The sequence below is a fragment of the Physeter macrocephalus genome, chromosome 14 (genome assembly GCF_002837175.3).
Source record: "Physeter macrocephalus isolate SW-GA chromosome 14, ASM283717v5, whole genome shotgun sequence".
Classification (NCBI taxonomy): domain Eukaryota; kingdom Metazoa; phylum Chordata; class Mammalia; order Artiodactyla; family Physeteridae; genus Physeter; species Physeter macrocephalus.
In genome coordinates, this window is record NC_041227.1 from 43,954,552 (window position 1) to 43,970,951 (window position 16,400).

The 16,400-nt window shown below is 46.2% G+C and overlaps 1 protein-coding gene across 7 annotated transcripts in view; it reads left to right on the forward strand.

The window, feature by feature from the left end:
• The window catches only part of RALGAPA2 (Ral GTPase activating protein catalytic subunit alpha 2), a 285,791-nt gene that overhangs the window by 84,204 nt on the left and 185,187 nt on the right, over positions 1-16,400 (forward strand). For all 7 annotated transcript variants that reach the window (XM_055090831.1, XM_055090833.1, XM_055090834.1 and 4 more), the window contains exons 13-15: positions 2,637-2,785; positions 6,993-7,104; positions 13,403-13,640. In XM_055090831.1, the coding sequence (XP_054946806.1) occupies positions 2,637-2,785; positions 6,993-7,104; positions 13,403-13,640 (499 nt within the window). The remainder of the gene's footprint in view (positions 1-2,636; positions 2,786-6,992; positions 7,105-13,402; positions 13,641-16,400) is intronic.

Genomic DNA, 16,400 nt, shown 5'->3' on the forward strand with positions numbered 1-16,400 from the left:
CTTCAGAACCTTTTTTTTTTTTTTTAGATTCCATATATATGTGTTAGCATACGGTATTTGTTTTTCTCTTTCTGACTGACTTCACTCTGTATGACAGACTCTAGGTCCATCCACCTCACTACAAATAACTCAATTTCTTTTCCTTTTACGGCTGAGTAATATTCCATTGTATATATGTGCCACATTCTGAACACATATGGGTCGTGAGTTACCTGGATTCTAATTTGTAAGACAAACTTGGTGATTATATAATCTTATAGCTAATATTCCTCTTAAAAATTGCCTGTGTTTATGAAGAATGATGATTAATGCAGTAATTTTTAGAGATTTATCTGAATGAATATATGAAATACCATTTGGGAGCATTGGAAAGAGCAGCTTTGGCTTATCACTCAGTCTCCCCAGATCTCAGGATTTTATCTCAAAAATGGAGATTGGGAGATTGCACCCAGTGTGAAGGTTGTTAGAAGTATAAGTGAAAACACAGGGTCCCTCTCTTTCCCCTGATCCCTGGCACCCCGCCCTCCTCCCCATATCCATATCCACATTCATCTGTGTCCAGTTAGGCCCCCCACACAGAGGCTGGGCGTAGGGTCTGGGGCAGGAAGGCATGGTACCCAGTTTTCAGTCACGCCGTGTTTCTGTCATGTGTCTCTTGAGAGGATTCCTTATCATGGGATCTTTTTGTTTTCAAGTTAATTGGCAGTTTAATATACTGTAATTAATGAATTTTCTCATTTTTCATTGAAAATCAGCAAATAATTTGAAAATCAGCAAATAATTTTAGCTTTAAAAAACTCAAGATGATTTTACTTGAATAGCTTCAGAGAGCTTTGGCGCAGCTCCTAAATGTCACCTGTGCACCCACCAGAGCAATGGTTGCAGGAGTCCCCTCCCCGCCCCCTCCCCGCAGAGCATCCCGTAGTCGGCCAGTGGGGGTTGCAGGTGCCTGTTATTTCCCTGAGTTCAGGTGAGTTATTTTTTCTCTAGAAGGAGAACTTAACATCCCCTTGGCTGAGCCAAGAAAAAGAATTTCTACTTGATTATAGCTCTACAGTTTTAAAAAATATTTAGTTTGGATTTAGATAGCTGTTTTTGTTCTCATTTTATTGAGTACCTTGGTCCTTGATTTGGTTAATGAGGAAAACATGGCCAAATGGAGGTTTGATAAGATAGTACCGTTTTATAGTGCTTCTGACAGGTACAATTTGGACATATTCATTTTGTTGATTATAAATAGTCATGGGGTCAACATTTTTGATGTTGTTTTGAAAGTAAAATGAAAGAAATATAATATATGAAGACTCCTCACTTTTACTTTGGAGTATGCAAATGTTTAAAATTAAATCAAGGAGCCAAGTACATTGAATTAAAAAGGATCTGTATTGTAGTACATCATCTATGGCATACTTCTTTAAAAGACATAGTCACTAAAGCTATAGTTCGCTAGTCAAAAGGTTCTTTATTTTCATTTTTCTTACTTGAAGCTTAGTAAATCTTCACAAGTGCTGTTATCATCTGTTACCAACTATTATAGTGCTGATTTTGTGATTCTTCCTAGAAAATTGGGACACGATACATTTTTAATCTTGCATGAAATGATCTCAGAGGCTGTCAGCATTTTTAGTTCACCCACTTGACTTTTGAGTGTGCTCATTTCAGTTCCTCTGGTCAGTTTGTGCATCTGTTTTGAGATGCTGTGTTAATGGATTTCGTCCACAAGTGAGCCAGCTCGGTTTGTTCCCAGATCATTGGTGTCTGTGCTGTTGAATGGAGAGAAGAACTAAGAGGGGCTGTAGGTCTAGAAGGTGGAGAAGCTCCATCCTTGTCACCCGGTTGACAGCTCAGAATGTCCTGACTCTGTGTAAATGATGACACGTTGTTATGCCACAGCAGTGCCCCCAGGCAGTAACTCCCTACGGGGTAGCCTGGATCCGTGCTCCTCACAATTCTCTAACGATGGTACAGGACAGGGGACTTGTATCCTAAAGGCAGAGTGTAGAGCAGTTGGCGTACTTTCTAAATTTTGTTGGAAATCTCAGTTTTTATCCTAAGAATTTCCTTAGGTTTTGTATTCTGCTGCATATTGTATTTCTCATATTGAAAACCCATGCTCCTGGAAGGTGTGCAGTGTTGGCTATACGCCTTTGCCCCTTGGCTGGCTGCCCTTTGGGTGGTACTGGCCGCCTCCTGTCAGCAAGGCCTTCATGTCGGCAGAGCTGGAGACGCAACAAGAGCCAGGTCGTTCTTTCCAGCCGCTGTCTGACCCAGGGCCCATACCCTCTCTGCCGGCCCCGCAAGGTTCCTCACCCACAGGCAATGATCCTGTCTTATCTTTTTAAAAAAATTTTTGAGGGTGTGTCAAAAAGAAATCTTCAGAAGCCTTTCTGATTCATAAACTTCCAAATCTGCAATATTAATATGTAATAGCAATTATTTTTCTAGAAAAGGTCTTTCAAGGATCAGTATTTAAGTAATTCTAAGGGGTGAACTAGAATAAATTTGAGTATGTGTTGGTACCACTTGTCTTATTGAAATAGCTCAAAGGTGAAATTAATATCATTCCCTTTAAACAAAATTTGTTCAGGTTTATCTGTTTAATTATATTTTCTCATGTAAAATTTGTTGGTTCTAAGGTATTTTTGACAAACGCTGCAAACGTCTTTTTGCTGGAACCGTGTGTGGAAGTTCCCATGCTCTTGAAGGAGCAAGTTGATGCGTGTAAAGCTGTTCTGATTATTTTTAGGCGCATGATAATGGAGCTTACAATGAATAAAAAGACATGGTGAGTATCTTTTCAATTAATTAACATTGTAAAACAATGTTTTACAACGTAGTAATTAAAATGCTAAAGCCTCCGTTTATTAAATAGCTCTACAAAGTGAACAATGAGATGATAATCAGTCTTTTGTAACAGAATTATGAAGGTAAGTATCCAGTACTTTGATAGTTCATTTATTTTCATTATTGGTTTTTTAAAAAGTTCTCAAATTAAGAGTAAGTAGTCATATTACTTAATAGTAGATTTTTCCATTTTAAACTGTCATCAGTTTGTGGAAAAGCAGTAGCTGACATTTCATAATATCATTCTTCATAATCCCAGGGGGGGTTGGTTAATTGCTCCAGAATACTTTTAACTGATTTGATTGTTTTAAACTTGAAGTTTTAAATTCATTTTAGAAAAACAATTATTTTAAGTGATAAATTGTCAGAGTGCAGTGAAAAATATAGTGGCGTGATTAAAATACACTTATGTGAAGTGTTTTCCTCCTGGTCATTCATTTTTGTTTGGTGTCTTTGTGTTTATAATGCTCCAGAGGTAAGCAGTGCATTAGAGTTTCCTGTGATGAGTGTCTGCACATCCTTCCAGCTCCTAAGGTCTGGGGGGTAGGAGGCAGCCTCTCCCTTCTGCTTCTCCAGTCCGGACCTTGCAGGTTCCTCCCGCCCAGGTAGCGCCCTCCCTACCTGCCTGGCAGTGGTCAGCACCCTCAGACCCGGGCTGGTGGCACCTGCCTCCCGGAAATGCTCGGGGTCCCCGTTCCCAGGCCTGTGCTCTGGAGGCTGGAGCCGGCGCTCAGGGAGCCGTGGGGGTGAGGTGGGACTGAGCCCGCAGGGCCTCTAGGGCCTTGCGTCCAGCCCTTTTCTTTCTCAGATGAGGGGGAGTGGGCCCAGAGGAAGCCGGCGGGCAGAAGGTGCACAAATACAGGAACCACAAATGTCAAAATGATCATTTGAAGCTGTATCTTCCGGTGTCTTCTTTCCCAGACTTTTAAACTTAGCACTGTTTGCCGAGAAGCTGTTGCTAAAGCATCACAGGGATGAACAAGGCAATTTAAACAAAGTTAAAAGCTGTGTCAGTAATGTTGAAAGCAATGAGAAATGCTGGAAGCTTTCAACTGAAATATCTGCTCCTCATACCAGTTGTATCAAGTGTTTTTTGTGCTTTTTTTTCCTTTGAAAACTCTATGAATTCTATATACCAGTGTATCAGTAATATTTTGATATTTTTGATAATCTTTTTTGGGGTGAAAATTCTAGGAAATAAAATTAAACAGTGCTTCTCTGTTTCTTTAATAATTCAGAGATTCCCAGGTAAAACTATAAAAAATCAAAATATACGAATAGATGAAAATACTCACCGAAAAAAAAAAATAAAGTCAGTAGAGCATAGACCATGGATGTGATCTATTTCCCTAGCAGATTTTCCTGTGTATTGAAGTACCAGACGATCAGTGAATTCCCTCCCTCCCTCCCTCCCTTCTTTCATCTGGTAAATAATTAGGGAGCTTCTCCTGTGAGGATAGAGGGTGAACTAGACAGACAGGGTCCCTGGCCTCCCGAGGCATCCATCCTCAATAGGCCTGAGAGACGTGATGAACACAGAAGTGGGGTCAGGTAGGGTTCAGCGCTAAGAACCGTGGAGCTGGTTGGGGGGGGCAGTGTGGAGGGTGGGAAGGCCTCTCTGAGCGGAGCCCGGAGGGAAGAGCATCCCCATGAGGAGGAACTGCAGGTCACAAGCTGGTGGGTTCCGGGCAGGACGAGATGGCGGCCAGCGCAGTGGGGGGGAACCCCAGGCCAGGGGGCACAGGGCCCCCCGCGGGCTGCAGGAAGGTCCCCGCTACCTCTGCTTGCGCGCGAGAGTGTGACACGACCCGATGTATGTTTCCAAAAGATCTCTGGCTGCCACGTGGAGAGAGACAGTGCCTGGAGCGCAGACTCTGTGGCGGTGGATGACGGTGGCTGAGACCAGGCTGTAGCCCGGCAGGTGCCGAGTAGCGGCCCCCAAAGAGGGGATAGCCGGTGTTAGTGAGTAGGTGTGCAAGGAGATGGGGGCAAAGTAGAGAACAAAGAGGCAGCAAGAGCCGCTCCTCCGCCACTCGGGCAGCACACATGGGCCGTCCTGGGCTCGCTCTTCAGGCAGGTCCCCTTTGAGAGGAGTGACCAGAGTTAATGTTTCACAAAACACAAAGGAACAAGCGGAGGTCAGAGCTGTTAGCAAAGATTTTTCCAAACTGGAGGTAGTTTTCCACCCCCATTCTCTTCCAGAAGACTCCGTGTGGGAATGTTGTGGTTCCCAAGCTTTCTTAGGTTCAGAAGTTAAACCTGCCCTGTGTCTGTGTCGGCCTTTGCCTCCGTCAGGTCTGCATTTTTGATAACAGTTCCCATGACTGAGGTTTTATTTGAAAGTTACTACGTTTCTTGTTCTCATGTTCGCACGAGGGGTGTGGAAGGGGCTGTTTTTCCTTGTCTTGAGCATCACACAAGGTGCGCAGCAGAGGCGACCCTGGGTGCAGCCCTCCCCTCCCCCTGCAACAGGGCCCGGGGGGCACTGGCCGGGGTGAGCACAGACTGTCCCAGCCCTGGGCCATTTCTCCCCTCATCCTCCTCAAAGTCGCTGGCTGCTCCAGGCATGCATGCCCCGATCCTCTGGCCGCACAGCTGTAGTCCTGAGCCTGCAGGGACCGTGGGTCGGGGGCCAGGCGGGCAGGCAGAGCAGAGCACAGTGGGAACAGGCACCCGCAGAAACCAGCACGGAAGTCAGACAGGGTCAGCCACGAGGAGGGCAGGAGACCCTGAGAAGTTTAATGAGATCCAGCATCGTGTTAAGAGAAAACATTGTTCTCAGAAATGTGAGAAAACTATAAAGGAACCATGATTTGAGATCTCATTATCCGACCTGGACCAGATTACTTTGTCCACTTCTTGGTTTTATCACTGAAGAGCCAGGCCAAGGAGAAAGTTACAGCGATGAACGAACGGTTCGTGCTCAAGACCTCGAAGAAGTAGTTAAAGGGACCGGGGTGATTTCCCTCCATTAACAGAAGATAAAGTGTTCTCCGTTTCCATGGCATCTGGGGGACTATATGAAGAATGTAATTCAGCTGTGAGGGAGAAGAATGCCCTTTGGCTGTGCTAGAGAACTTACCATCATCATCACAATTAGCAGTGCTATTTTGTGTCTCTAGTGTTTTATACTCTTTAAAGACTTTTTACATAAAACACTGTCTCCGGGACTTCCCTGGTGGCGCAGTGGTTAAGAATCTGCCTGCCAATGCAGGGGACGCGGGTTCGAGCCCTTGTCCAGGAAGATCCCACATGCCGCGGAGCAACTAAGCCCGTGTGCCGCAACTACTGAGCCCACGTGCCACAGCTACTGAAGCCTGTGCGCCACAACTACTGAGCCCACGTGCCACGGCTACTGAAGCCCATGTGCCTAGACCCATGCTCTGCAACAAGAGAAGCCACCACAATGAGAAGCCCACGCACCGCACCGGAGTAGCCCCCGCTCGCCGCAACTAGAGAAAGCCCGTGTGCAGTAACGAAGACCCAACACAGCCAAAAAAAAAAAAAAAAAACACGGTCCGAGGAGTGCTGTGATGGAGACATTGTGATCGCGGTTCCGAGGGATGCCCTGTTTGCAGAGTCGGGATCTTCCAGGCACAAAGCTCCGTGCCCTAAGCGTCCAGTGGTGACCTTTCCCAGCCCTCCTACCTGTGGGAGTGCTGTGGAGCGCGGCCAGCTGCCACTGCTGACGGCAGACCTCCCCAGGACGAGGACCAGAAAGTCCATGTTGTTTACTGTCACACAGAGAGATAGGGAGGCCGCTCAGTTTAAGTAAAATAATGGATGTGAAAGTTTGAGAGTGCTGCGTAAGTTCAGTAGGCACAGCTCTCCCCGCGTGCCGTAGGTGCTGGCACAGGTGGAGAAAACGCATCGCCTCCATTTTTACAAGGTGGGAGTCAAGCTGGGGTGAGACCTGGGTTGTCTTGTCTACTGATGTGGGCACAGGAGGCGCATTTTTAGAACTGTGGTAACATAAGCTAGCTTATTTTGATAAGTATGGTATTCATTATGTAATGGGCATTCAGATACTTCTGAATGATATGTGATTATCAATTTTGCTGAATCCTTAAGAGAATTTCTTGTACCTATAAATGTAAGTGCTTTGGAGATGTGATTAATAATATGAGCTTTTATTTTGGGTGGCCCAGGGAACAGATGTTGCAAATACTACTCAGGATAACAGAAGCTGTCATGCAGAAGCCAAAGGATAAACAAATAAAGGACTTGTTTGCCCAGAGCCTGGCAGGGTTACTGTTTAGGGTAAGTCTTTTTTATTAAAACACTGCAAATGCAAGAAATGAATTAGATTTTACAGCAAATTAGTTTTAATCACTGAGAATTTCAAGAGTAAAATTAGACTAACTTTAAATTTCTAGAAATTTTATTAGAAAATTTCCTTCTTAGCTTTGTCTTGAAGGTTGTAATCTTGTCTTTACAATTAGTGCTGGTCTTCTTTTAGACCTTCCCACCTTTCTGCCATCTACTTCCTCTTTTGATTTGCTTAAGGTTGCTAGAAATTAAGAAGATGACAAGAGCTGATGCCCTTGGTGTTGGGTCAGGTAGATTTGAAGAGGTGAAGGATGGACAGAGCATGGGAATAGGAATAGGATGGGCGAGGTTCGGACTAGAGATAAACGTGTGAGGGCCATTGATGTGCTGAGCGATTGTGTTTAAAGCCGCAGGGCTGGGATCACCTGGGGAGGGAGAGTGTGTCAGAGAGGAGAGGGCCATCTGCTGATGGTAGAGGAGAGGGCCAGCCAGAGAGGCTGAGGAATGGTGGCCAGTGAGCTGGGAGGGTAACTAGGGGTGCATGTGTCCTGGATGCCCTGAGAGCAGTGTTGAGTAAGAGGAGACAGCCAGTCGACCGTTGGCTTTGCCAAGATGTTGGTGGCTGAGAATGTTCTAGGGGAATGAGGCCCACCTGGAGTGGATGGAGGAGAAAGTGAGAGCTGGGCAGTGGAGGTCTCAGCTAGAGTCATGGCTTTGCAGAGGGAATGGTGTGGAAGGGAGGGGGGAGGAGGGGGTGAGCTGGAGCCAGCGAGGGTGTGGGGAGCAGGGTTTCAGGAAGGTGGCGGTAAAGTATGCTCGCTCACCAGTGGGGATGATCCAGGGAGGGAGAGTAGCATCGTCTGGGGCAGAGCGAACCTCGGAGGTGAAGTCCTGGACCAGGTGAGGAGCCGGGTTGGCCTCCAATGGGAGCGGAGAGCCAAGGAGATGGCTGCGGTTCCTGCATTTCATGGCGAGAAGGGTCCAGCGCAGGAGTCTCTGACGTCACCCTGAGGGGCAGAGAGGAGAAGGCAGGTGAGGAACTGACGGCCTGGAAAGAAGTTGAAAGGGTCCTGAGGGCGGCAGCCTGTTGCAGCATTGCTCTTTTCTAGAATCACTAGTATTTATGGAATGCATAGTAGTTATGAAATATTTCTGAAAGATAACAGTGTGAAAGAATGTGACCTTCTATCCAGTAAAGGCCGTGGTCCAGTGGATGGGCCTGACTTTGAGTAATCCAGCAGGAGAATGAGGGTGGGCCATGAGCTCGGAGTGACACTGCAGGGAGAGAGGTGGCTGCCCTCCTCGGGGACTGGAAGGTGGTTTTGGAGGTTATGTGTTAAGAGCATATCCAGAATACAGGTCAGTTCTGTAGGTGAAAGTGACAAAAAAAGAGAAATTGGTACTCTAAATAAAGCCAAATATTCCCTTTGTAATACAAGAGAACCCAGCTGTTCATATTCATTTTGAACAGTTTACTATGACTGAATGATCTTGAACTGATGAGAAACGTATGAAAGGCTGCAGAAATAATTGGCATGAACTCAGTTAACTCCTCATGGTATAATCACCTTTAGTCTGATTACCTTGCCTTCACTGGATGGGTGAAGTGTTCTGCACACCCTTCTGTGTGTCCAATTTTGCTGTGCTCTTGCCTGTAGGGTGGCACTGACCACCTGCCCTGCGGTCTACCTGGACAGACAGACCCTCCGCTCACCTTGCTCTGACTCTGGAGCATCTCACTGTTCGACCTTCCTGACCTCCCTTTCTTGATGGGACTGGAGCTGCCAGGTGACATGGACGGGGGCCGGGCTTAGGCCGGCGGGTGCCTGGGCCCCGCTCCTCACCAGTTGTCTAGTTCCACATCTATCGTGGGTCTTGGAATTAAGAGTGAGAACTTGTCACTAAACTAAGCAAGAGTGTATCGTGGAGTTGTGGTTTCCGTTTGTCTGGTTTTGGTTTGGGGAGAGGGGAGAATCCTCCTCATTAATGGAGAAGTCTTGTCAGATCTTACTCGAAGATTAGTTTTGAGTCCATGATTATTAACGATTTTGATGTCGTTGTTGTTATTATTTTGGCAGTGATTCAGTGCATCCAGAGCAATGCTTACATTAATTAAGAGCTAACCATAAAGTAGCAGAGAGAAGATGTGCTTTTTAGACTTAGACAGATTCTGGGTTCTGACCCCAGCTCTGGTACTTCCTGGCTTGTGTGGCCTTGAGCAAATCACTTCATCTTTCTGAGTCTTGTCCCTAATCTGCCACAATCAGGAAAGGGCTCCTTCCTACCTTCCAGGGTTGTTGGAAGAATCAGAGAGGATGCACCTGGGATTTATGATCATCTCTTGACCTCCCAAGTCCTTTTGTGAGACCCCAGGAGGAGGGAAATGTGAAAGGTCAGGGCAGATCTGCCAGGCAATCAAGCGGCTCCATCTTAGTCCCATCCTACAATTAAAATGTGTTGTCTGATCATTATTTGTGTGGTCATGCCACCTGTCTACAATTGCCAGATACTTGATTTTTAAAATTTTGAATAAAGAGACTATTAAAGGGGACGGGGAATTTTAAGTTGCCATTATCCTTTTATCTTTTTCTAATTTTTCCTTTAGCGTTTAGTTTTTTCTCTGTCAGTAGATAAGTTGGGTTGGCAAATTTTCTTGAAATGATAGTTGAGTTTTACTTAGTTTTAAATACTTACCAAGTAATGCTAATTGCCATAAATGATGCTTTACATACTTCCATCAGTGCTAACTGTGCCTCCTGCTTGAAGCTCGGAAGTATATCAGGAAACTTGGACTTTGGTCCTTCTGTTTATAACCTGAGCCAATACCTTAAAATTATGTCATCCCCTAAGTGAGGTGGGTAGAGAGACATAGAAAGTGGTTGGTTAGGAAACTTTGTAAGAAAAGGAGTGATTTACCAGTGAAGGTGTCTTTTATACGTCTTGTGTGCCAAGGCATACTTGATAAAACATGACTTTCCGTGCCGAAGGATGAAATTAGGGATGCTCTTATTCAGCTTTTTATCTTTAGAGAGAAATAGGACTCCAGAAAAGCCACGTAAATTGTCCAGGTCACAAACCAGGTTAGTGACAACAGAGTCTGAGGCCCTCTCTTTCCCTCTTCCTGTTAGAAAAGGGAAACCTGTGAAGAGGGGGCCCTGGGCTTACGTCTGCTGACTGTCCTTAGCTGTGAACGAGAATGAGGTGTGATGTGTGATGATGCACGTGTTTGTGAGATTTGCGGAGGTGGAGCCTATGAGCTGCAGGAAGTCATGGTTCTGTCCTTGTCTAATAATTAGTCAATAAAGCGAGGCCAGTGCAGGACCCAGTGGGCGTCTTATACCCACTCCTCTGCTTTTAAACCTGAAGCCAGCGCCGTGACCACATGTGAGGCTAAGTCCTGGCAACTCGGCCAGTCTCTGCATTCTCCTACTCTGGAAGATTATATGTATATTTTAAAATTTATTTTATTTTATTTCTGGCTGTGTTGGGTCTTCATTGCTGTGTGCGGGCTTTCTCTAGCTGCGTCGAGTGGGGGCTACTCTTCGTTACCGTGCGGGGGCTTCTCATTGCGGTGGCTTCTCTTGTTGTGGAGCACGGACTCTAGGTGCGCAGGCTTCAGTAGTTGTGGCGCGTGGGCTCAGTGGTTGTGGCTCACGGGCTGTAGAGCGCAGGCTCAGTAGTTGTGGCGCACAGGCTTAATTGCTCCGCGGCACATGGGATCTTCCTGGACCAGGGCTTGAACCCATGCCCCCTGCATTGGCAGGCAGATTCTTAACCAGTGCGCCACCAGGGAAGCCCCTGGAAGATTATATTTTTGATCTACCATTTATTAATTTTATTGTGTATATGCACTTTATGGTAATGACCTCAAACTCATTTTGAAAACAGGAGTGTAAAAAATGAATAAACAGAAGCTGGCATTTTAGTCAGAATAAAAATGTATAATAAATGCTAATAACAACAAATGGTAACATTATTTTAATTTTTCCATTTGCATTGTCCTTAATTTTTAAAAAATTCATTCATCTTAGAACCAGATTTTAAATATGAGTGTTTAGAACCTTGTTTTCAATATACTCAACTATTTTAGGTCAACTTTAACATTTTTACCCCTTTAAAAAGTGTAGTTAACGTGAATTGAAACAGAGCACAGGTACATTGTCATGAGGGTCACTTTATATATGATTTTTCAGGTGGTCAGAGCAGGTTTGTCTAGGTACAGACTCCTTTCTTTTTCTCAAAGTTTTCCTAGGTCTATATTAGAAAAATTTCTCTTTTAATTAAAAAGCAGTCTACGGCCATACCACCCTGAACCTGCCTAATCTCATCTAAATTAAAAAGCAAATTCACCCCCATCCCATGCACAGTACAACTCCTGACAGCAGTGGGAACCTATTTGCATCTGGGCTGGGCAGAGATTTTGGCGAGTTGGCACCTTACCTGGTACATTTTAGCTCTGACAACAGATCAGGGAGGTTACCCAGACTTTGGCTTTAAAGATTCCCTCTACTAAGATTAGTAAAGCATCTGGGGCTCATCTGAGATGGACTTGGCACTTCTTTCAAGGGAGATACATTTGGTTTTTTGTTGTTGTTTGTTTTTTTTTTTTAAGATTTATTTTTTATTTATTTTAGTTTTAGGCTGTGTCGGGTCTTAGTTGAGGCACGCGGGATCTTCGTTGAGGCATGCGGGATCTTTCATTGTGGTGTGCAGTCTTCTTTCTAGTTGCGGCATGCAGGTTTTCTCTTCTCTAGTTGTGGCGTGCAGGCTCCAGGGTGCGTGGGCTCTGTAGTTTGTGGCACGCGGGCTCTCTAGCTGAGGCGCATGAGCTCAGTAGTTGTGGCGCACGGGCTTAGTCCCCCAACCACAGATTGAACCCTCGTCCCCTGCGTTGGAAGGCGATTCTTTACCACTGGACCACCAGGGAAGTCCCGGGAGATACATTTTGAGTTGAATTTTAAAGGATGCGGAATATTTTGGCAGAGGTAAGGAGCTGGGCACCTTGGAGGTAAGGAAATACCCAGAATACATGCATAATTGTCTTGTTGTAGGGTTGCCCCTGCGAGCAGCTGTAGTACTGTGGACCGTGAGACCAGGGGGACTGAGGGACTCTTAGGGAAACCAACTCCGATGGGGGAAATGCAGGCTGCTTGCTGGAGGCTGGGGGTGGGTGACATCAGGGACACCCAGGAGGAAGTGACATCCAAATTGTGACCTGAAGAATGGGCGGAAGTTAAAGAAGTAAAATGAGGAAAGAGAGGGAGGGAAGGGTATGTGCAGAGGCCGGGAGCAGGAGAGGCCAGGTAGAGGGCCTGGAGGGCTCTCAGTGGAGGAAACTGAGTTCTTTTCACAACTACGCTGCATGGCAGGTGCCTGCAGGACGTGGCACGTGGGCTACGAGTGAGCAGAGAGAAGGGTCAGGAAACCAGCATCTCGAGAGGTCTGGGTTGAACGTGGACGGTGAGCAGATGGTTATTGGAGCCATGAGAACGGGGACCAAAACCTAGGCAGAAGGTGGGGTGGCAGAGGATGGAGTGAGTGTGGAAGATGGAGCGAGTGTGGGCTATTCTTTCAAGAAATTTGGCTTTGAAAGGGGAAGAAGGGGCTGTAGCTCGAAAGGGACATCAGGGCTCAAGGGAACTTCTGTGGGGTTTTTTTGAGATAAGGAAGAATTGGATCATGTTTACATGCTGATGGGTAGGAGCTAGGGAAGTAGGATGGGCAGGGGGTCAAGGTGAGGTGGGGTTAACAGAAATGCAGAATCTGAGGAGGAGGCCGGGAGCAGGGGTCAGGGTCGGGGGGCACGCAGGAGAGCAGGGCCCCCTCCCCGCATGGCCTGCAGTGGGGGAGGAGCCGGGCGGATGCAGGCCTGGTGGGCGGAGGTCCAGGGCATTGTTTCCTGGGGTCTGTGCTCTGAAGTCTGCTTTGAGCTCGTCTGCTGCCAGTCAGGCAGGAGCTGGTGGAGGTGGAGGTTTACCTGCGGAAGACAAGGCTCGAGTTGCCCCTGCAGGGAGTGCGGGAGTGAATAGGCTCCCCAGGTCCCGCCAGGACCAGCCACAGACACTAGGATCATTTTGATCAGTGTCTGTTCAGAATGATAACTAATTTCACAGTAGCTCAAATCTTGATTTCAGTGGATCAGATGCATTTTGAGAAATTAAACACAGTATCCCCAAGCACTTTTTATGTTAAAATTCATTTTATTAATAGTGATTTTCAATGTTTTGTCGAAAGTACACTTCTTCCAAATGAAGATGATTGAATTCTCCTGTTGATTGGTCGTTTTCAGACGCTCATAGTGGCCTGGATCCGCGCAAACCTCTGCGTGCACATCTCTCGGGAGCTCTGGGACGACTTCCTCGGGGTGCTGTCCTCCCTCACGGAATGGGAGGAGCTCATCCACGAGTGGGCCAGCATCATGGACTCCTTGACGGTGGTGCTCGCCAGGACCGTGTACGGAGTCGAGATGGCAAACCTGCCTCTGGACAAATTAAGTGAACAGAAGGAAAAGAAGCAGCGAGGCAAAGGTATTTCCTGCCTGGCTGGGTTGCACCGGGCGTCTGAGTCTGGGGAGGAGTGTGTATTAAACAGCAGGCAGTCAACGCATGGAATTTCATAACTGAACCAGCTGTACGGACAGTATCTTTTAACGGTGGTGTTCGATCGCGTCTCCCAGCACTGTGTCCCCTTAGTGAGGATAACGGACAGGCTGGAAAGAAGGAAGAAGGAGGATTGGGAACAGTAGTGATAGCGGCGGGGGCCGGGCGCACCTTCTCTGCCTTTACCCTCAGGGGAGCCTGTGAGGTCCATGCCACTCTCCCCACATCACAGACCAAGAAACTCAAGGACAGAGTCCACAGGGATTGGCTCACTCAGGGTCACACAGCTAAGAAGCGGTAAAGCCGGAAATCAAAGCCAGGCAAGTCCCACTCAAGGCGCCCCACTATTTATTATCTATTCTGCTGCCCCCCCTCGGGAAGGTGGAAAAGTTCTGAATGCTTCACATGGAGTCATTTTGGCTTTTTTGTGTTTCTGGGTGAAAATTGTTGTGAGACCTGGAGTCAGATCAAGGCGGGAAACCTCAGTGCTGGTCTCTGTTGGGGATGACGCTCTGCAGCCCGTCCTCATTACTGTTTTTAAGGCTGTGACGCAGTCCTTGGATTAATTTCCTGTACTCCAGCTTATTGTGTAAAGATTTTGAGGCCACTCGTAGAAATACACATAATACAATGGATAAAATACATAAGGACACTGGGGCGGAATGAACAGGGGTGGAGCTCCGGGCATGGATAAAATGCCAGGATGCACGGTGAAGAGCCTCGGTGCTGGTGGGGAGGCGGGAAGGGGGCCACCGCAGATTCAACTCTGATCATCACAGAGTAACACGGGAGAATCACAGAGTGCAAAAGGTGTAAACAAGCTACTTGCTTGGCTTGTCCTGGTCCTGGGACCTGTGAGGAATTTTTCCTCCAGAGACTTATAAAAAGCACGTTACTTGCTGTGGTCGACTACAACCTCGACAGTGGTCTTAGTGTAGATGGTGTCAGTTAGCTTTGCTGTGTGACAAAGCACCCCAATATATAATGGTTTCAAATAACACCATTTCTTCAGATCATGATTTTATGGGTTGGCAGTTGTGCTGGCCTCACAGCTGCGTTCGCAGTCAGCCGGGCTGTGACGCGCTCAGCGAGCGGCAGCTCCACTGCTAGGGGTTAGCCGGCTATCGGCTGTGCAGTAGGGGTGACGGGGCTGTACATTTTTCATCACCCAGCAGGCTAGCTCAGGCTGTTCACCTAATGGCTTAGGGTTCCAGGAGTAGAGGAGGACACACTCAGATTTTCAGGTACATTTCAAATCTCTGCTTGCTCAGTTTTGCAACCAGAAGTCATGTGCTGAAGCCCAGAGTTAATGTGGGAGAGGATGACAGAGGTTGTGGATACGGGGAAGTGTGAACCAATTATAATGATTAGTTAACTGCAGAGCCATGTAGTTAATGTGACTGATTCCTAGAATGTCTTCACTGCAGTCTGTGAATGGCTTGCCAAGGCACCAATTAGTAAGAGCAAGTCAGTGAGAAACCAAAACTAACTAGTTGAAGTATGGGGCATTCCAGTGAAATTGTCTAATCCCAGTTTAGATTTAGACTGTCTAATGCAATGTTCTCACATGCTTTAGCAGAAGATCCTTTTTTCTCCCTAGTTGAAGTTGTAAGGAGCCCCTTCCTAAAAAAATATATTAGATGGAGATTTGGGATTGAAGTCAGGGCAGGGAGCCCAGAGCCTGAGCCCTGGGCCTCTGTAGTGTCCTCCATAGCAGCTCTGAGGGCCTCTGTGTAAACCCAGAGTCTGGGAGGGTCTAGGTGCTTCCAGCCAGGAACTTAGCTCCCTGGACTGTAGCTCTCAGTCCAGAAGAGTCTACCTGACTGGGGCGCCTTTCAGGATGGAGGGGAGTGGCTGAGACAGAAAGTAAGGACTTTCTCAAACTAACCATGTTCCCTGCCTCCTGGAATTCTTATAATCCACCCTCCCCTTCAGCCCCCAAAATATTCTCTTCCCTCCCACTATGCGAACACAGATTCATAGGGAGAGATAGGCTTGTCTTAGGAAGGTAAACAACTTCAAAAAATGCTATTTTCAGGAAAGATACAGAACAAATTTAACTATTTAATTAATGACCATGGCAAATATTTCTGATTTATTTATTATATTGCCTTATTCTAAAAACACATTTAAATATCCATTATAGAAATACTTGCTGTACAAGCACTAGATTTGTGGAAACAAAGTACACTCTCAGAAGAATCTGGGTGTGACAACGAGCCACAGGTGGCAGCCACCAGCCACATCGTACACGTGCAGAAACCTCTAAGTGCCTCATTTTCTTTTCTTCTGTATTTCTTTTGATCCTTGACCACTTACTTAAAATACTTGTCCAGAGCAGTATGAGAGGAGAAAAAAGGTGATTCACAGATCTGCAATATTTTACTATTTGGAGCTTCGCTTAAAATAGGATTTTGTATTGTTTGTAGAATTTCATTAACTTTGCTTATTTGAGTATAATTAGGGTTTATGGGCATAAATTTCTTTCGGGGATTCATGGAGAGGTTGGCGTCTACAGGATGGAATGCTGTTCTAAAATCAGGATCTCTAATTTACTGGTTTATAGAAGCAGTTTTTGGAGTATCCTGGGAGCAGTGGTGTAACTTCATTTGACATTGTTCTTATATTGAGGAAGATTTATTAATTTTTTTTTGTATATTGGAATGCGTACTGTGAAGATATGCGAAT